Source organism: Microtus oregoni, unplaced genomic scaffold (assembly GCF_018167655.1).
Source record: "Microtus oregoni isolate MIOR12 unplaced genomic scaffold, Mior012 000005F_ref0000423, whole genome shotgun sequence".
NCBI lineage: Eukaryota > Metazoa > Chordata > Mammalia > Rodentia > Cricetidae > Microtus > Microtus oregoni.
Genome location: NW_024543064.1, coordinates 4,432,071 through 4,453,474, shown reverse-complemented (window position 1 = coordinate 4,453,474; position 21,404 = coordinate 4,432,071). Strand labels below are relative to the sequence as shown.

General features: G+C 46.9%; 1 protein-coding gene across 1 annotated transcript; it reads left to right on the top strand.

Annotated features, from left to right (window-relative positions):
• The first annotated feature begins 10,235 nt into the window (after window positions 1-10,235).
• Hes2 (hes family bHLH transcription factor 2) lies at window positions 10,236-13,662 on the top strand. Its single transcript, XM_041652703.1, has 4 exons — window positions 10,236-10,398; window positions 10,490-10,585; window positions 10,816-10,915; window positions 11,002-13,662. The coding sequence occupies exons 1-4, from the start codon at window positions 10,354-10,356 to the stop codon at window positions 11,232-11,234; spliced, it is 474 nt and encodes a 157-aa protein (XP_041508637.1). The 5' UTR covers window positions 10,236-10,353; the 3' UTR covers window positions 11,235-13,662.
• Window positions 13,663-21,404: the final 7,742 nt, after the last annotated feature.

Genomic DNA, 21,404 nt, shown 5'->3' with positions numbered 1-21,404 from the left:
ATGTCGAGGTAACTGGCATAGCAAAGGGAATTTGCTTCCCTGTTCTCAGGTCTTCAAATAGCAGTCTTCATCTCTGGAAAGGGATGTTCCCACCCTTCACCCTAGGGCCTCATATCAGTCTCTCTCCAGGGATTTGGTCAGTGTAGGGTGGGCTTGGGGATGATGAGTTGAATGAACTGGCAGGAGAAGGGACTCCACACTGTCCTATCTATCTATCTATCTATCTATCTATCAATCAAGCTATCTATCCATCTATCAATCAATCAAGCTATCTATCAATCATCTATTTATCTATCTATGTATCTATCTATCTATATCTACCATCTGCTAATCAGTCAATCAATTTATCTATCAATCTATCAATTAATCTATCTATCATCTATCTATCAATCAATCTATCATCTATCTATTTTTGAGACAGGGTTTCTCTGTAGCTTTAGGGCCCTTAGGCTGTCCTTTTTATTTTTATTTATTTTTACTTTTTAAAAAATATTTATTTATTATGCCTACAATATTCTGTCTGTGTGTATGCCTGCAGGCCAGAAGAGGGCACCAGACCCCATTACAGATGGTTGTAAGCCACCATGTGGTGGCTGGGAATCGAACTCAGGACAGTTCTAGGACAGGCTCCAAAAACACAGAGACCAACACTGGCAGGAACCGATCATTGCAGGTAAAAAAATTTTCTTTTATAAATAAAATGTCTGAACACATTAGTATTCAAGAATTTAACAGTTTTTTTAATTGTACCATGTGGGAGATTTTACAAGAGGTGTCTATCACCCCACATCTATGGATCCGTCTGGGATTTGTAGTTTTCATTGTCACTAAATGGTTTGATAATAGAAATATGATAAAGTCTTTACGAGACGAATCCAGGATTCTTAAGGCAGAGATTGAACGCTTAAAAACAATTGAGAATGACAACAATCTTCTCAAGAATCAGTTTGAAGTTCTCCAGGCTGATGTTAAGGAGAAATTCATTACTATGGAAGAGGGAACAGCTGATTTGGATCATAAGCTTCAGTCCCTTTCTGTAGGAAATGAAACATTAACTGAGAGAATCAAAACTGCTGAATGTGACAATCGGATTTTGTCTAAAGCTTATGACAGATTGGTGGAAAGATTGTCAATACAAGAAGGCACGGTTTAAGCCGGGCGATGGTGGCACACGCCTTTAATCCCAGCACTCGGGAGGCAGAGGTAGGCGGATCTCTGTGAGTTCGAGACCAGCCTGGTCTACAGAGCTAGTTCCAGGACAGGCTCCAAAGCCACAGAGAAACCCTGTCTCGAAAAACCAAAAAAAAAAAAAAAGAAGGCACGGTTTATGCCATAAAAATTATGTCCAAAGATGAGATGTTATCTCTAACGGACAAATTTCATACTTTAGAATCCTCAATGAAGGCTTTGAAGGAACATAATTCTGGACAGGAGATTCAGACATTGCCGAAGGCAATGGTGAATAGAATTGAAAAGATTGAGGAATTTCTAAATTCTGATGATGAAGAAGAGCAAAGGGTAGAAAGGCAAATTTTAACTACATCTGTGGGTAAATCTCTCCGGGACAATTTCCACAAAGTTCTACCTACAGCTCTACCTGCCTTTCCAGTAATAACAACAGAGAAGGTGATTGGTTCCAGAAACCCTAGGGTCATCAAGGAGGATACATGGGAGCCTGTCTGTATGAATGATCTCAAGGAAATTAAACAGGCTGTCATGACTTTTGGGATGCAAGCCTCTTTTGTTAAAGAGATGCTAAAATCTTGGACCACAACAAGCAGAGCAACCCCCTCGGACTGGCTCCAGCTGAGCTCTGCGGTACTCGAGAGTGGACCGCAATTGAAATGGAAATGCTTATTCAGGCAAGAGGCTAGACTTTTAGAACAGCAGGAAAAAGCGAAGGGAATTGACATTTCCCTAGATAAAATTCTAGGTGAAGGGCTCTTTTCTGACCCTCAGGAACAAGCTAATTTGGATGAAAACACACTCTCCATGTGTACTACAGCAGCCTTAAGGGCTTGGGACAGGGTACAAGACCCAGGACAGAGAATGGAATCATTTGTCAGAGTTAAACAGGGTCAGAGAGAACCCTTTAGGGATTTTTTACAAAGATTAACTAAGGCTGTACAAATAGGGATATCTGACCCAGAAGCAAGACGTATAATGATTGAGTCTTTGGCTTATGAAAATGCAAATGTGGAATGCAAAAGGATTTTGGGCCCTTTAAAGCTCAGATCAGCGCCCCTGGAAAAATGGGTCTTGCATACACTCAGTGTTGATACATTTGATTATGGCACTGAAGCAGGGGTAGAAGAAGCAATTTCCAATGGTAAAAGGAGACACCAGAATACCAAATGTTTTAATTGTGGCAAAATGGGTCATATGAAAAGGAATTGTAGACAACGGATTTTCAGAAATAATAATAATAATAATGCATCTTGCAGAAATAATAATAATGCATCTTCTAGAAATAACAGAAATAGGAGGACTCAGCCTTCAGGTTTATGTAGAAGATGTGGAAAGGGCAGACATTGAACGAATGAATGCAGGTCTACAAGAGATAGACAAGGCAACCTGATACAGTCGGGAAACGTGAGGGGGGGGGCCTCACAGGCCCCCATGGCAAACATGGTTCAGTCATTTCCAGTTTCTGCAGAGAACGTGCCTCGTCAGGACAATTAGGAAGCCCCATGCCTACTGTTACAAGCAATAATGATCAGAAAGATAAGTTACGTGTGTTTTGGCAAACTTCTATAAATGATCAAAGACCTAAACTGAGAGTGTGTGTAAATGGCATTTTTATTACTGGCCTGCTGGACACAGGTGCTGATGTAAGTATCATTACCCCAGAATCTTGGCATCCATATTGGCCTCTTCAGAATGTAAATGTTCAGCTCCTGGGAATTGGAACCCTATCTCGAGTAAGGCAGAGCACGAGATGGGTTGAATGTATAGGGCCAGAGGGACAAATAGGAAAATGAAGGCCATATGTAGCCAATATCGCAATGAATTTATGGGGTCGTGACCTATTACAACAATGGAATACCAAAATTAACATTCCTGCTACTTCTAGAGCCTATATTTCTGAGAATAATATTAAAAGATATTACAAACGGAGAAACCCGGCCATTCAGGCAGTACAAGAACAAGCAATTGATGTCCCTTCAGAGATACCAACAGCCTTGCCTCTAAAATGGTTGACTGAGAAACCAATATGGACAAAGCAATGGCCTTTAGCTGAGGAAAAGTTACAGGCTTTAGAACAGCTGGTACAAGAACAATTAGATGCTGGACATATAGAAGAATCTACCAGCCCTTGGAATTCTCCTGTATTTGTGGTTAAGAAAAAATCAGGTAAATGGAGAATGGTGACAGATCTCAGGGCCATCAACAAGGTTATTCAACCTATGGGCCCTCTGCAATCTGGAATTCCTTTGCCCTCTTTGTTACCAAAAGGATGGCCTCTCATAGTTATTGATTTAAAGGATTGTTTTTTCACTATACCTTTGCAAAAAGAAGATAGAGAAAAATTTGCCTTCACAGTGCCTACTTATAACAATTCTCAACCTTCGAGGAGGTACCACTGGACCGTCCTCCCCCAGTGTATGTTAAATAGCCCCTCCCTGTGCCAATATTTTGTGAACCAACCATTGCAAATAATACGCAAGAAATTCCCCAAATCTATAGTATACCATTACATGGACGACATTTTGTTATCCGATTCAAACATGGATACCTTGAACAGACTGTTTGAAGAAATAAAGATACTTTTACCTAAATGGGGATTGCAAATCGCTCCTGAAAAGATTCAGAAGGGAGATTCTGTTAATTATTTAGGTTATAAAATAGGTTTGCAAAAAATTAAGACACAAAAAGCGCAAATTAGGAGAGATCGCCTACGAACTCTTAATGACTTTCAAAGACTGTTAGGAGACATTTCCAGTCTACGACCAGCTATTGGAATAACACCTGATCTAATAATTCATTTGAACAAAACCTTGGAGGTGATAAAAATTTAAACAGTCCCAGAGAGTTAAAAGCTGAAGCAGAAAAGGAAGTGACAATGATTGAGGAAAAATTACAACAGGCACATGTGGACAGGGTGAATCCAGAGCTCGATTGTATTCTCGTCATACTACCATCAAAAATTTCTCCTACAGGAATTTTAATGCAGAGAGATGATATTATTTTGGAATGGATCTTTTTACCACATAAACCAAGTAAGAAACTGAAAACTTATGTGGAGAAAGTCTCTGAGTTAATTATAAAAGGCAAGCTGAGACTTCGTCAACTAGCGGGCATAGACCCAGCAGAAATTATAGTGCCTTTCACTGCTGATGAACTAAAGAAATTATGGGAAGATAATGAACCATGGCAAAGAGCTTGTGCTAATTTTTTGGGAGACATTAATAACAACTATCCAAAAAGCAAGCGACTTAACTCCATAAAGAGAACTTCTTGGATTCTTCCTCGAATCGTCCGTGATGCTCCAATAACTGGAGCCCGTACATTCTATACTGATGCCAATAAATCAGGGAAGGCAGGTTACAAATCAGAAGACTTGGGTAAGGTGGAACAAAGTCCTTATGATTCTGTCCAGAAGGCAGAATTATATGCCATTCTTATGGTGCTAAGGGATTTTAAAGAACCTATTAATAAAGTCACTGATTCACAATACGCAGAAAGAGTTATTTTACATATTGAAACTGCTGAATTTATACCTGATGATACAGAACTAACCTCATTGTTTCGCCAGGTTCAAGATTTGATCAGGAACATGCTTTGCCCTATGTACATAACACACATCTGATCCCATACGGGTCTGCCAGGTCTTCTAGCACAAGGTAATGCAGAAATTGATCAATTATTGATTGGTCGTGTGATACAAGCCTCTGAATTTCATAAAAAACATCATGTTAATAGCAAAGGTTTGAAGAAAGAGTTTTCTATTACATGGCAACAAGCTAAGGAGATTGTAAAGAAATGCCCTAATTGCTCTTTCTATAACCAAACGCCACTGCCTTCAGGGGCTAATCCAAAGGGCACCCAAAGGAATGAAATCTGGCAGATGGATGTGTTCCACTTTGCAGAATTTGGCAAATTAAAATATGTTCATCACACCATTGATACTTATTCAGGCTTTCAGTGGGCAACTGCTTTAAGTTCAGAAAAAGCTGATTCAGTAATCACTCATTTATTAGAAGTCATGGCTATCATGGGTGTACCTACACAAATAAAGACAGATAATGGTCCTGCTTATGTTTCTAGGAAAATGCAACGGTTTTTTGAGTATTACAATATCAAGCATGTTACAGGTATACCATACAATCCTACAGGTCAAGCAGTCATAGAAAGATCAAATCGAACTATAAAGGATATGTCGAACAAACAGAAAGGGGTGGAAAACACCCCCAGAAATAGGTTACATAATGCTTTGTTAACCTTGAATTTTCTCAGCGCTAATGAGAAGGGAACAACAGCTGCAGAAAGACATTGGATAATGGAAAAGTCTACTGAACTAAATCAACCAGTTTATTTCAAGGATGTGCTGACCTCACAATGGAAGCCAGGAGATGTGCTACGTTGGGGAAGGGGTTTTGCTCTTGTCTCCACAGGTGAGGAAAAATTGTGGATACCATCAAAGTTAATAAAGGTTCGGTTTGAAGAAGAGAAGCCACTTGGAAAAGATAAATAACAATTCTTTCATAATGATGGCGAGCATACTGATGGTAAGAAATACAGATAGGTTGGAGGCAGGGTTCTTTTCTTATCTCCACAGGAAAATACTCATCTTCAAAGAAATTGAGGGACCCTGAATATTTAATTACTGATGGATGGACACATTTTGTAAGTATTAATTTATATATATATATATATGTCTTATTAAACATTTCTTTATAAATATGTAGAGCTGGTTTTGAAGTTCGACTCTGGCTCAGTCCCTCTCCAATTCCAAGCCTATTAGTAAGAGAAAAACCCAGAGTTTCTGGAGTTTCTGTCTCATGTCAAGAGCCATGATATGGGACAGAAAGAAATATGAGTTTAGAAAACATCTTTGCTTTTCTTCATATCTATCATACTTTTCATTGAATATATCTATCATGCCTTTCATTGAATATATATATGTATGTCTATATATGTCTATATGACTAATGTTTAAGTTTTTCACAATGAACAATGAGTTTTTCCTGAAGTGACATTTGAAGTTTCCAGGAAGAAGATGGGGCCCCACAACAACAACTCTACCTGGTTGATATGATGTCATGATACTGATAGCGCTACTACAAGACCTGTTTTCGATACCAGCTGCACAAGACGATCCCAACTTGATTAGCTGAAATGGTGCACATCTTGTACAACATTCTGGCCAGACCTCCACAAAATACTCAGAGACTATTTGCAATTTTAAAAGACATTGATCTTGAAATTTAACCATCATTTTACTTTCACAGGATCCCCCAGAAAGAACGTAGCCCCCATGACAGCTGGAAGTAATTCTAGAGGACGACGTCCCCTCTCCCAGTAAAGTTTACCCCTTGGTTTGGGGACATCATTTAGGGGTTGGGAGGTTGGGGGAGGAATTTTATAAGCTCAGGGATCATTTTGAAAAAAAAAGAGGGAATGATGGGATAATAGATTTATAATTGTGAGTTATTGCTTTTAGACAAATATATTGGTATAGATTCTTGTATATTGATACAAAGTTAAATTATATTGACTATTGTATGCATGCATGTTTCTATCTCTGTTTAAAACATTTTTTATGTATTGACATATATTGTATTGATAAATATATATTGTATATATTTACCATATTGCAGTGTACATTTCTACCTCTGATTAAGATACTTATATAATGTTTGTGTATTGATATATATTTACCATATTGCAATGTATATTTGTACAGTGTTTATATTTGGAGGTCATTATCCTCATTTGTTACACAGTTGTTTATTGTCTTAGTCTTTAAGTTAGATAGATATTGAGAATTATATAGATAAATAGTCACCTAAGTTTGTCATTTATAATTAGACTAATCAGGTTCTCTAGATATATAGAGATTATACTCAGTATAGATAGATAATCTTCGACCTCTTCAAAGAGCTGTAGAAAATGGCCTTTAATCTAACTCAGAGTTTCGTGATAGTGAGACACAATTGCTCCTGGCAACACCGCTCTATTCCCGAGAGAATGTTGAGCACCAAAGACACTCCACCTGGAGCCTTTCTTTTTGGCAGAACTGGCCTTTGGGCAAAGAAATGCCCATACCTCAACCACTGACAGAGATACAGAGCGTGCATCAATGGATAAAACAGGACTGTCATATCCTGCCAAGACAGGGTAAGATAGTTTTGAAAAGTTCCTTGCCTTTAATAATGGTTTGTCAGTTATGTTAGGCCTTAGCCAAAATTGGTTGACTCAACATTGCAAACGAGACTTTGGGTGATTGCCCAGGTAGTCAGTTGTCTCTGTCAATTGTTGCACATTTTGGATATATCTCGTTTGTTGAGTAGTGTTTATTCCCTTCTCAGATCTTTGACGGAGTTGAAGATTATATAATTGTAGTTACTCTCTACATTATTTAGACTCCTTGAGATAGAATGTTTAGCAAAACTTTTGTTCTCAATATTGTTTGTTATATTCATTATTTGTTATTATTGTATATAGTTGTATTTGGTTTAGTTCTGTCTTATTTAGACAAAAAGGGGAGATGTAGGGATAAGTCCCGCCCCTAAGGGGGCGTGTTCGCCTCGGGCTAATGTTTGCCTATAAATTTGGCAAGCGTGCTCCCAGAGGTCCCTTCTGCTTTCCTGGTCTCTGCGGGAATGGTGGTTCTGTAAGTCTATTTCGCCATTAAAGATGTATATATATTTTTACAATCTGTCTGCATTCGTTTACGCTGTTACAGACAATGCTCTTAACCACTGAGCCATCTCTCCAGGCCCCCTTATTTTTATTTTTTGTACTTTTTTAAACATTTGATATTTTGAGACAGGGTTTCTATATGTAACCCTGGCTGTGGCTGTCCTGAAACTTACTCTGTAGACCAGACTGGCCTCAGACTCAGAGATCTGCCTGCCTCGGCCTTCAAGTGCTGTGATTAAAGGTGCATGCCACCACTGCCCTTCCACACAGTCGTTTTGTTTTTGTTTTTTGTTTTTCAAGACAGAGCTTCTCTGTGTAGCCCTGACTGTCCTGGAACTCACTCTGTAGACCAGGCTGGTCTGGATCACAAAGATCTGCCTGCTTCTGCCTCCCAAGTGCTGGGATTAAAGGCGTGTGCCACCACCGCCTGACCCACAAATCCTTTTATTATTATTATTATTTAAAATTTATTTAATTATTATGTATACAATGTTCTGTCTGCATGTATACCTGCCCGCCAGAAGAGGGCACCAGATCTCATAGATGGTTGTGAGCCACCATGTCGTTGCTGGGAATTGAACTCAGGACCTCTGCTCTCCAGCCCCCCCCCCTTTTTATTTTCAACTGTGTATGTGTGTCTACTTGTAGACTTGTGCATATGACCCCTATGTCTGAGCAGTCCAGAAGAGGGCGCCAGATCCCCCAGAACTGGAGTCACAGGTAGTTAGCTGTGAGCCACCTGTCGTGGGTGCTGGGAATCAAGCTTGGGGCCTCCACAAGTCCAGTGCTTGCTCTTAACCATGGAGCCCTGTAAAATTCTAAAGTCCTTTTTTGAGCTTTCTTTCTCTCTTTTTTGTTTTTGAGAGTGGGTTTTTCTGTGTAGCCTTGGCTGTCCTGGAACTAGCTCTGTATATCAGGCTGGCCTCCAACTCACAGAGATCCGCCTGCCACCACCACCACCGGCCCTTTTTGAGCTCTTAGGGAATAATTAATGGGTGAGGTGGCGCATTAGTCCCAGCACTCGGGAGGCAGAGGCAGGTTGATCTGTGTGAGTTTGAAGCCAGTCTGGTCTACATGGTGAGGGACTAGCCCATAGGCATGCTAGACTGGGCTGTGAGAGAGAACTAGGGAATCAGGCATCTCAAGGCCTGCTGGGACAAATCTTCATGTTAGGATCATTGGGTTGATGGTCGAAAATGAGCTCTGAGCTTACACAAAGTAACTCCTTGGTGGTAGTTGTGGGACCTTGTGTGCCATAGATAGAAAGAGGAGGGCTGAGCTTTCATGCCCAGGCTGCCTTGCGTCCCCTTCCTGGTGCACTGGCCTCCATCGTTTTCGAAGGCCTGCTGTGGGATTACTTCCAAGGATTTGGGCTAGCGAAGGGAATGCGGCTCAAAGGCAGGAAGGAGGGGGTCCTTCCAGTACCCTGGACAGAGCATTCCCCGGCTCCGCCCCACGAGCGCCTCTACTGGCTCTGGTTGAGCGAGCCTCGCTTTCTGGGCCTGAGACTGCCTCAAAGCTGCAACAGGGTCCGAGAAGGCGGCCGTTGCCCTGCCAGCCGACCCAGGGCGGGGAGCCGGCAGCAGATGGGCGGGGGACGCCTGCCAGTTTGCCGCAGCAACGGCCACGCGTTGTGGAGGCGTGTCTAGGCCCGCTGGGGCCGAGGGGAGCAGCCGGGGCACACACCCAGGACCGCCCCTACTCGCCGGCCATGTGACCTCCGACTGTCCGACAGCAGGAATCGGGAACCCAGAGCCCATTGAATTGAAAATGAACTCCGAGGATTTTGGGTTGCCTCATCTTGGGGAGTGGGGCTCAGGTTTCCTTTTCACACTCTAGGGCCGGGGAACCAGGTGGGGTGCCCTAAATTCTACGAAGTGTTTTGAGCCAGGGGTCCAGCGACCTCAGTTCTGGTTCTGGCAGCCAGAACCAGATTGGACCTTGCTAGGACTGGATTTCCACGTCCAGCTCGGGGCAGTTGGTAGAGCGAATGGTCATCCTGAGGTCCGGGGCTTCGTAGCTTTGCAGCCGCTGGAGCCCTTGCGGCCCAGGGAGGAGCTCGAAGCCCGGTGGGCGTGAATGAAGCCAGAGGGTGCTGGAGAAGAGTCAAGAACCGGCCCCACCCACCCTTCCTGTCCAGGGAGTCAGCGCCCGCACGTCGCGCGACCCTGTCACAGAAGGGACTCTAAGGCCAGAGTGGCGTCTCTGGGGGGTAACACTGACTCGTCCTCTCCAGCCCCACCCTGTGCAGGGACAAAGGCGGGAGGTGGGAGTGGCCACTGGCCGGACTCCCTGAGGCGGGGCGGAGCAGGGACACAGCCTTCTTAAAGGCCTGCGGCTGTCTGGGCGCGCACTTCTTTGGCGCGAGATTGGGCTGGGCTTTGAACTTGGTTCCCGGCTTCGTTCTTAGCTCTGCCTTGCAGCAAGGACAAGGATCCTCCACCCCGAGGTACCGGACCCTGCGCGCTTTTCGCTTTTCCCCGGAGCATGAGACTGCCTAGAAGAGTAGGGGACGCGGCTGAGCTGCGCAAGGTAGGAGTGGGAGATAGGGACTCGTGGCAGGGTGGGTAGGCACCCGTGATTTTCCTAACTGTGGCCTTTGCGCCCATCCACCTTCGGGCAGAGCCTGAAACCGCTGCTGGAGAAGCGCCGGCGCGCACGGATCAACGAGAGCCTGAGCCAGCTAAAGGGGCTGGTATTGCTTTTGCTGGGCGCGGAGGTGAGTGTCTGGGAGCTCGGAAAACCGAGGTGGAGAGTCCTGAGGCACACAGTGGGGCGGGTGGGCGGGCGTGGTCCCGGGGCTCCTTCGGGATCAGAAGGCCTCCTGAAGAGATCTGAGCGATGGAGTGGTAGAGACCATCCGGCAACTGGCTAGCATTTGGATACAAAAACGAGGTATCCAGCTGCCCGGTTTGTTATGGAGTATCTTTCTTGCCTGGCCTGGTGCAGACTTCCCGCTACTCGAAGCTGGAAAAAGCGGACATCCTGGAAATGACCGTGCGCTTCCTGCAGGAGCAGCCTGCGTCCCCCTACCCCACTGCAGCGCCGGGTGAGTGACCACGCTCCTCGCTCCCCACGGCCTTTGCTGCGTGCACAGTGCTTGCACCTGAGCCTCACATTGCTCTCTGTCCGCAGGGTCCTTGGATAGCTACCACGAGGGTTACCAAGCCTGTCTGGAGCACCTGGCCCGCCTGCTGCCGGCCTGCAGCGTCTTGGAGCCGGCCGTGAGCGCGCGCCTGCTGGAACACCTGAGGCAGAGGACTGTCAGTGGTGGCTCGCTTTCACAGACGCCCACGCCCGCCCCTGCTCCAGCTCCCTCTCCGCAGGTGCCTCCTCCGGGCAGCCCTGGCCTCTGGCGGCCCTGGTAGGTAGGCTCCTGGATGTTCCAGGACGGGGACCTGTATGGGCTAGCTGACCAAGGAAGTTCCAGATGGTGGCTACATCTCCCTCACTTGAGAACAGTGAGTGCCCACAACCCTAGCAAGAATCTGATGCTCATGACCTATCCGGATGAAGACTTCAAGGGCTCAGCTGGAGGGAAAAGAGAATGTCTGGGCAGGAGAATAAAGCAATGTCTGCCGGGTGAGGAAGAAACCCAGACTTGGACGGGTAGAAATGGTTCTGGCACTGGGCCAGCCAAAGCTGCCTCAGCAGGGACAGACCTGCCCCAGTGTGGGCAGCAGACCAACCTCTGGTCTTGGAGCTCACTTGGGCCACCTGCTCTGATGGGTGACGGCATTCCCGGCCACGCCTGGATATCAGCTGGGCTTGTGAACCTCTCTATAACCAGAGCAATGACGTGGGAGGCCTTTGACCTTTGCCCACTCCGGAAGCTCTTCAGAACACTGAGCAGGGCTTGGCGAAACACCTCCTCCACTCCTAGGCTTCCCCTCCTAGTGACCTCTACTGCAGGTAGTGATGGGGAGGACTTCCTAATTTGCTCCTCCACGAATTCTCTTTCCCATACACCAGGCCCAGTGGTCTTCACAGGTGACAAAGGATGAGACAAGTCTGAGGCTTCCCCGTGGCCTTAAGGAACTTGGTGGCTTCGGAGGAATGGAACCCAGCACAGGTTGCAGAACTCAAACTTTGGGATGGCAGGGACCCAGGAGGTAGCGGCAGGTGAAGGAACATGAACCACCATGCCTGCTTTCTTCATTAAACCACTCCCTGAACCCAAGCAGTTGGGCTACTATATATAAGCAACTTGTTCAGAAGTTATTTCTCCCAAAATGGAAACTCAGAAGCCTCTGAAGACCCAGAGAAGGGGCCTTCGGATCCCAGGAGTGAGTGCTCGGAGAAAGCAGGAGAATTCATGAACCATGGTCACTCCAGGTCATGAGCGTTGCAGCAAGGTTGCTTTTCCCTCTGCCTGTGCTGGGGACCAGGACACTAAAGCCAAGGAGACAAACGGACCAGGGAAGGGGCAGTCACCGCTCCTCTCTGCCATGTACATGATGACCCTGGGCACTGATTTGGGTGGCAGGAAGGAGGTGGGGAAGTTGGAGGCATTCTTAAAAAAGAAAGAAAGAAAAATCCACATGAAGACGGCAGGGGCTCCCAGAGAAGCTGTGCTGGGCCCTGTGGCCTAGACTGTGATTCTGGGAGGCAGGGCAGGCAGAGCGCACCTGTGCATCTCTGGGGCACGACACACAATGTTGCTCAACAAACACAATGGGTTAGAGGGTTCGATGTGACTGGCTTACATGGTGATGAACCTTGGACAACCTGACTTTTGCTTTAACCGCCACTCCAAGTTCCTTGCTCAGGGGTCCTCAACCCTCCTCATGCTGCGACCCCTTAATACAGTTCTTTATTTTATGGTGACCCCCCCCAACCACAAAAATATTCTCGTTGCTACTTCATAACTGTAACTTTGCTACTGCTTATGAACTATAATGTGAATATCTGTGTTTTCTGACAGTCTTAGGCGACCCCTACGAAAGGGTCATTAGAACCCCAAAGGGACTGAGACCCACAGGTTGAGAACTGTTGTCCTAACATCCCCTGTTGACTGAGGCTGCTTGTTCACTTCCCGGCCACCCAGACCCGAAATAATCATATGAAAACTACATGAATTACAATCCTGTTTGGCTAATGACTCTAGCATGTTTCGAGCTGGCTCTTACATCTTGAATTAACCCATTTCTACTAATCTATGTATCACCACTAGGCTGTGACTTACTGGTGCCGGCATGTTACAACTGTGGCAGCTGCACGGCGTCTCTTTGACTCCGTTTACTCTCTCTCTACATCTCTGTTCAGATTTTCCACCTGGCTTTACTCTGTTAAAGGATTGGCCGAAAGCAGCTTCTTGATTAACCAATGGCAATGAAGCATATTCACAGTATACAGAGGGGCATCCCACATCAGTTGGTCACCGAGCTAGCTGTCCCACCAAGGCACAAGTGCAGCCTATTTCCTGGGTCTTGGTGGAACAGGAGAAGCAGAGGACCCTGCCTGTGGCCCAGCTGTGGCCCGGCTGTGGCCGGAGCTCATCCAATAGACTCTGGGCTTCTCCTTGAATCTAACGGGACAACCTTCTGTCGCCATACATAAGAACTCTCCACACTGGTGTATGCTCCATCTCTCCCCGTGGAGTGAGACTCTGTCTCGAAAATCTAAATCCCTAAAAACCTCAAAACGAGCCGCCAAGGTGGTACATGCCTATAGTCCAATGTTGGGAGGGGATACAAGTATTGAGTTCAGGGTTAGCCAGGACTACCATTGCATGGCCCACCTCAAAAACAAAGCAAAAGGCTTTCGGCACTGATATTTTAGTTTACTGAGATTCACAGTTATCTGCCTGCCACTGCTTCATGAGTGCTGGGATTAAAGGTGTGTGCCATCACCCCAGTTTAAATGTATTTTTGTTGATTTATTCGTTGTATGTATATGGGTGTTTGGCTTGCAGCACATGGGTGTCTGAGGAAGTCAGAAGGCTTCAGATCCCCTGGAACTAGATACCCGTGGTTTGAGCCACCATGTGGGTGATGGGACTCAAACCTGGGTCCTCTGCAAGAGCAACAAGTGCGCTTAACAGCTGAGCCATCTTTCCAGAGCTGCTTTTATTTTTTGAAGTATGATCTCACTATGTAGCGCTGGCCTGTGACTCCTAGTGATCCACCTGCCTCTGCCTCTCTCAAGTGCTGGGATTAAAGGTGCGGTCCACCACACCTGGCCCTCCACACAGGTTTAAACTCTGTGGGAACGGACGGACTGGAAGCCTTCTTTTAGCTCTGTGTCCTCCACATCCTGCTTCTGAGTGTCTATTTTGGTTTCTAGTTCTCTGACACGTATTGACCTGGCCTCAGGCCATTAGGCAAGCAGCTCAGAAGCGGTGTGTGCATGGGTAAGCTGGTGACTCATAGGGCCAGGTGTCCTGAGATCCAGGGCCCTGGCATGCCCAGGTGGGTGAGGTGCTCAGCCTGAGGCAGGAAGCCAGTTTCTCAGTGGAGTGTGCTGGAAGTCCTGGAAGGTCTAGGCTGAAGTTCCCAGCAGGGCTGGTGAAACACGGATACTCACATCCTCTCCAGAAGACGCTGTGAGCACCTCTCCCTGACAGCTCCTTCACTGCGCCCAGAGACCTGCCTGGGATGAGCAGGCCAGTGGCTCTTTCGGCGTTCGATAGAGGCTGCTTCAGAGAGGCCTTGGTGTGAGTGTGAGCACGCACATGTGCACATGGAAGACGAGGGTCACTCCTCAGGTGCCTTTACCTTTGTTTGAGATAAGATCTTTTACTGGAACTTTCCCAGATAGGTTAGATTAGCGAGCTGCCAGGGTTCTACCTCTCTTCCATCTGGCTGTGATTATAAGTACCTACTATGGGTCACAGCCAAGCAGACATTGTACGACCCTAAACAAGTCCATAACTGACCAAGAGCTATTCAGATATCTGTTCTGGGGTGTCTGCATGTTGAATCTAACTAGTCATCACGCCAGCTGGAGAAAAGGTCCCTATTGTCTCTCACTCCAGTGGCAGAGAGGACTATGCCTCAAGGATGGGATGTCAGGTGACTGAGCTGCCTGGGAACCTACTCTTGCTGAGATGCCCACTTTGGAGGAGACCCGCTTGCCCCTCTGGGACCAGAGTGAGGAGAGGTGGTATCTGCCTTCTGGGAGACTGAGACTGTTTGTTGTGTGTAGACGAAGCCTCTCCTGCACCTGTCCAATTGTTCTGCCCCACCTGTGAGTTGATGCAGTGCCAGGGGAGGTCCCACTGGTCTGCTTGGGATGGGCAGAATGAGCATAACTTGCAGGAAACACCTAGACGAATCTGTATCCCTGTAGAATCCTGCTAAGTCCTCTTTGGGCTGTGGGGTCTCCCCTGTGGAGGGGTGGTGGAGTTGAGGGATCTTCCTGTGGGGGGGGGCACATCTACAACAGTCTCTGGCCATGGCAAGCTGAAAGGGCAATGGACTCGCAACAGAGGCTATTGAGGTGAGACACTGGGTGCTGACCCAGGCAGCTCTAAAGAGCCAGGTTTGACCACTTGTCCTCAAGCCAAATAAAGGGACAAGCAGCTCATTAAGTAAAGGGGTTTGCACGCAAGACTGGTGACCCGAGTTTGATCCTCAGATCCCATGTAAAGGTGGACAGAGATAACCAACTGCACGACGTTGTCCTCTGACCTCCACATGCAGCCCATGGCCCCCTGCATCCGCCACATAATAATTAATAACCACCACGACCACAACAATAGTAATAATCTTAATTTTTTTTTTTTGTTTTTCGAGACAGGGTTTCTCTGTGGCTTTGGAGCCTGTCCTGGAACTAGCTCTTGTAGACCAGGCTGGTCTCGAACTCACAGAGATCCGCCTGCCTCTGCCTCCCGAGTGCTGGGATTAAAGGCGTGTACCACCACCGCCCGGCTAGTAATAATCTTAAAAGAGATAAAGTTGTCAGGCACGGAGGTATGCCTTTAATCCCAGCACTCGGGAGGCAGAGACAGGTGGATCTCTGTGAGTTTTGGGTCAGCCTGGTCTACAGAGTGAGTTCCAGGACAACCAGGGCCACACAGAGAGACCCTGTCTCCAAAAGAGAGGGGGTGGGGCTGGAGAGATGGCTCAGAGGTTAAGAGCACAGACTGCTTGCTCTTCCGGAGCAATTTCCAGCAACCACATGTGGACACACCCAGAGAAGCACAGCAATCCCGTGACTTTGGTAGTCTGTCTTACAGGGTTTAAACTGAAGACAAGAGATGTGTGAGCTAGGCAGTCCTGACCAGGGTGTGGGCCCATCATGATCTCAGCTCCCATCTCTCCAGCAAGGTGGTCTGTGGTTGTCAGAAGTGTGTGGAATCCTCTGGCTGGCACCAGGCTCCAGCCCTTTCTGTCTTCCAGGCTCAGCATGAAATGCCTGGGGAAATTCTAATTCACTGGGGTTCATTGAAAGCCAAGGGGTTTCTGGCGGTTAAAGTCTCAGGCAGGCTGGCTGGGGGTGACTTTATTCTCCTCACGGACTCTGGGAGCTTTCCCTAAGCACACCCGACATCCGGGCCATCCCAATTCCGATTATTTTTAAGCCTTTTGCATATTAATTTTGTAGAGCACATCCGATGGTTTGAAGTGTTGGTTCCTATGTGGGCTGCCGACATGTGGGCTGCCTGCACATCTCTGGGCTGCACCGGCCTCTGGGAGAGCTGCCCGGGCATGCGATATCCGGGAGAAGTCAGCCACCCACCGAGGCTTCCCAGTGAGTAACTAGTTTCTCTTGGGGTTTTCAGAGGCCTGGGCAAAGCCTCGAGCAATTAAAGCAGCTCCAATAAATCATGAATAATGATTTTAGGAGCATGAGAAAGGCGCTGGAGGACACACCCCATACACAGGGTGACTTGTTATGGAATATCCACTAGGGGCAGCAGGAAGCAGGGCTCTGTGGATTGTCACGGGGCCTGTCTGCGGGAATGTGGCCTTTCCTGGCAGGGGAGTAAGGAGGGTGAAGGGAGAAGACTTCAGGCTGAGTATGTGCCTGCTGATGCTTCTGCTGTAGAGGGTTTGCCCAGAACCCTATCTTCTTGGGGTCTTGTGATAGTTTTAACATTGGTGGGGTTATAAGCTGCCCAACATGGATGCTGGGAACTGTTCTTAACTGCTGAGCCATCTCTCCAGCCCTGCTCCTAGCATTTTGAATGGATATTTTATCCATGCAAGATTAGGTAGCATACCTCATTGGTCATCTGGAAAGCACTAGCTCATAAAACCTGCTGCTGCACGACTCCCCCCACTGCTATTGTTCCTTTTTACAATATCACCACAGGACAGGGAGCTGCGGCCACCACCGCGCACTTGTGAGAGAACGAGAGTGGGAAATGCCATCTGTGTTTAATACGGTGCTCAAACCATTTCTCACACACTGGGAAAGAGTCTTGGTACTTCTAGGATTCACAGAGAAAACTTGGAACTGCTTAAATGTGGACAATACAAAGCCATAAAAAATACAGAATCTGGGGGCTGGAGAGATGGCTCAGCCATTAAGAGCACTGGCTGCTCTTCCAGAGGCCCTAAGTTCAATTCCCAGCAACCACATGGTGGCTCACAACCATCTGTAATGAGATCTGGTGCCCTCTTCTAGCCTGCAGGCAGACATGCAGATAGAACACTGTATACACAATAAATAAATTAATTAAAAATACAGAATCCATCAACTGAGAGATGGCTCAGCAGTTACGAGCACTTGAGCATTTGTTTCCTTTCCAGAAGACCTTAGTTTGGTTCCGGTACCCTTATTAGGTGGCTCACAGCAGCCTGTTACTCAGATACCCCATTGTGGCCTATGTGGGCACACACACACACATGTAATTTAAAAATAAGTAGTTAACCAGGAGGTAGTGCACACCTTTAATCCCAGCACTTGGGAGACAGGAGGAATCTCTGTGAGTTCAGGCCCAGCCTGGTCTACAAAGCTAGTTCTAGGACAGCCAGGGCTACGCAGAGAAACCCTGTCTCAAAAAAACTAAAACAAACATATAAATATTTTGAAATACACAATCTAAATTCAGGCATTGTGACTTGCTCTTGTAATCCTAGCACTTGGGAAGCTGAGGCAGGAGAATATGGAGTTTGAGAAAGCCTGGGCTACATAGTGAGAGACCTTGTCTCAAAACAAAACAGAACATAAAGTTAGAGCAGCCATACTAAAAAAATATTTTGGCTGGGCATGGTGGCACACGCCTTTAATCCCAGAACTCGGGAGGCAGAGGCAGGCAATTTCTGTGAGCTCGAGGCCAGCCTGGTCTACAGAGTGAGTTCTAGGACAGCCAGGGCTATTCCACAGTGAAACCCTGTCTTGAAAAATAAACAATAACAACAAAACCAAAAACCAACCAACCAAATAAATAATAAATTGTTATTTATTTGAGAAAGGACTTTACTGTGTAGACCAGGCTGTCCTAGAACTCAGAGATTCCTCCTGCCTCTGCCTCTTGAGTGCTGGGATTAAAGGCTTACATCACCATGCCTGGTAATTTTATTTTTTAAATTGTGTATGTGTGATGAAAATGTGTATGTGAGTGCAGATGCCTGCAAGAGCCACAAGAGGGCGCCAGAGCCTCAGGAACTGGAGTTGCAGGTAGTTGTGAGCCACCCCACGTGGGCTGGGAACTAATATAAGTCCTCCAAAAGAGAAGCTGTTAAGTGCCGAGCTGTGTCCCCATCCTCTAGAGTAACCAAAAAATTATATATTAGATCAAACAAAAATTAGCCACCCACCCACCCAACCAAGCAAACGGTTTGCAGATGCTATGGCTCCTCAGTGGTGAACGGGACACGAGAAGCAATGACATAACCAAGAAGACAGATACAAATGACAAACGCGTAGTTACTGAGGAGGTGCTCAGTAGGTGCTTGGTACCTGGGCTTCAAACTGCAAGGTGCAAAACACAGCTGGGGGCTGAGGCTGGGGCTCTGTGGCAGAGCATGTGACTAGCATGTGTGAGGCCCTTAGTTCTACCCCCAGTCTAGAAAATATTTGACTGAAAAAATAGTATTTTAATGTATGGTTAAAGCTGTAAAACCCGCCCCTCTAAGTGGCTGGTAACCGTATACAGAAAACCAGTAACGGTGTAGAAGACTAGAAGGTTAGCAACAAATTTAACTCAGTTGGTCCTCTGCCGCTATCAGCAAAACAAACACTATCTCAAGAGGTCACAGAACAGTTGTCAAGGAGACCATCTGCTGGGATGGAAGACAAGGCTCTGCAAATCTAAAGGAAATGAAATTATATAGAATGCCCTTCAACCACAACAGAATTCAATTAAAAATCAACAACAGAAGGAGATGCAGGCGGCCAGCAAGGACATGGATGCTGGGCAGAAAGACTTTTGAGACCTGAGGCTGAGCAGGGGTGAGGTTCTGGAGACCTGAGGCTGAGCAGGGGTGAGGTACATGAGACCTGAGGCTGAGCAGGGGTGAGGTTCTGGAGACCTGAGGCTGAGCAGGGGTGAGGTACTTGAGACCTGAGGCTGAGCAGGGGTGAGGTACATGAGACCTGAGGCTGAGCAGGTGTGAGGTTCTTGAGACCTGAGACTGAGCAGGGATGAGGTACATGAGACCTGAGGCTGAGCAGGGGTGAGGTACTTGAGACCTGAGGCTGAGCAGGGGTGAGGTTCTTGAGACCTGAGGCTGAGCAGGGGTGAGGTTTTTTTTTTTTTTTTTTTTTTTTTTGGTTTTTCGAGACAGGGTTTCTCTGTGGTTTTGGAGCCTGTCCTGGAACTAGCTCTTGTAGACCAGGCTGGTCTTGAACTCAGAGATCCGCCTGCCTCTGCCTCCCGAGTGCTGGGATTAAAGGCGTGCGCCACCACCGCCTGGCGGGTAAGGTTCTTGAGACCTGAGGCTGAGCAGGGGTGAGGTACATGAGACCTGAGGCTGAGCAGGGGTGAGGTTCTTGAGACCTGAGGCTGAGCAGGGGTGAGGTACATGAGACCTGAGGCTGAGCAGGGGTGAGGTACATGAGACCTGAGGCTGAGCAGGGGTGAGGTACTTGAGACCTGAGGCTGAGCAGGGGTGAGGTACATGAGACCTGAGGCTGAGCAGGGGTGAGGTACTTGAGACCTGAGGCTGAGCAGGGGTGAGGTTCTTGAGGAGCTGTATATCTCAGGATCCGGGCTGTAGAGATTAGCAGCATTTCCCTTGCAGGCTTGTATGTAGGTAGGTTAAATAGACAAAAGGAGTAGATTTGGGGGCTGGAGAGATGACTCCAGCCATCTGGTTGAGAGCACTGGCTGCTCTTCCAGAGGCCCCCAGTTCAGTTCTGGGCACCCACATGGTGGCCCACAACCTATCTGTAGCTCAGGTTCCAGGGGCTTCAATGACTTCTTTGAACCTCTTCTGGCACACACATATTTTATGCGTATGCACACAGGCAAAACACTCATATACATAAAGTAAAATAAGTCTTTAAAAAATCAGAAGCCTAGTCTGGGTGGCGGTGCATGCCTTTAATCCCAGTACTTGGGAGGCAGAGAAAGGTGGATCTCTGTGAGTTTGAGGCCGGCCTGGTCTACCAAGTGAGTTCCAGGACAGTCAGGGCTACACAGAAAAATCTTGTTTCAATCCCCATTCCCTGCCCCAAACAAACCAAACCAAACCAAACCAAACCAAACCAAACAACAGTGACAAAACCCAAAAACAAAACCCAGACAAACCTGAAGCCTGAGAAGTAATCTTGAGATTACCAAATAGAATGGATCTGGCATGTGGGTGTTGATATTCAATCTGGTTGGCCTGGAATTTAAGATATTTCTGCCTCAGCATCCTGAGTTCAAGGCATCACCGGCATATAGGCATCTAGATATGACCTATTAACAATTCTAACTCCAAGATATACACTCAAGAGAAAGAAAATGTATTTACACAAGGCCTTGAAGTGAGTGGGCATGACAGCTTTATCATAAAAGCCAAAGGCTGGAAAAAAGCAATGACCATGTAGTGTGTCTGGGTGAAAGGAATTGTGCTGTCCCTTGGAAAATTATTTAACTGAGCCCTCTGGGAAACAGACTTCACCAGAGACACACACACTCCCTGACAGAGACACACACACTCCCTGTCTGCTCAGGGACGGAAAGGCTGGTGGCCAGCAGGCACACTTACTCCAGTTACAAGGAAACGGAGATTGTAGAAATCATGTAGAAGTGATACAAGTTATCTGTAGCTGGTGACCCATCAGAAAAGCCAGCAGAAGGGTGGGGTGTGGTGGCACACACCCTTGGGATACAGAGTCAGGCAGATCTCTGAGCTTAGGGTTGGCTTGGATCTACATAGTGAGTCCCAGGTCAGTCAGGGTTACATAGCAAGAACCCTTAGGAAGGAAGGGAGGGAGGAAGGGAGGGAGGACTGAAGAAAAGAAAGCCTGCCAGCGTCAACAGGAAGACTCTTAAGGATTCTTAAGAGCTAAGAGCCTGGCTGGTTGGCTGATGGGCCACAGCTCTCTAGGACAGCCACAGTCAATTACAAGTAAATCGAACCCAGCTGGCTGGGGTAGCTCAGTTGGGAGTGCATGCCAAGATGCACTAAGTTCTGGTTTGATCTCCAGCACCGAAT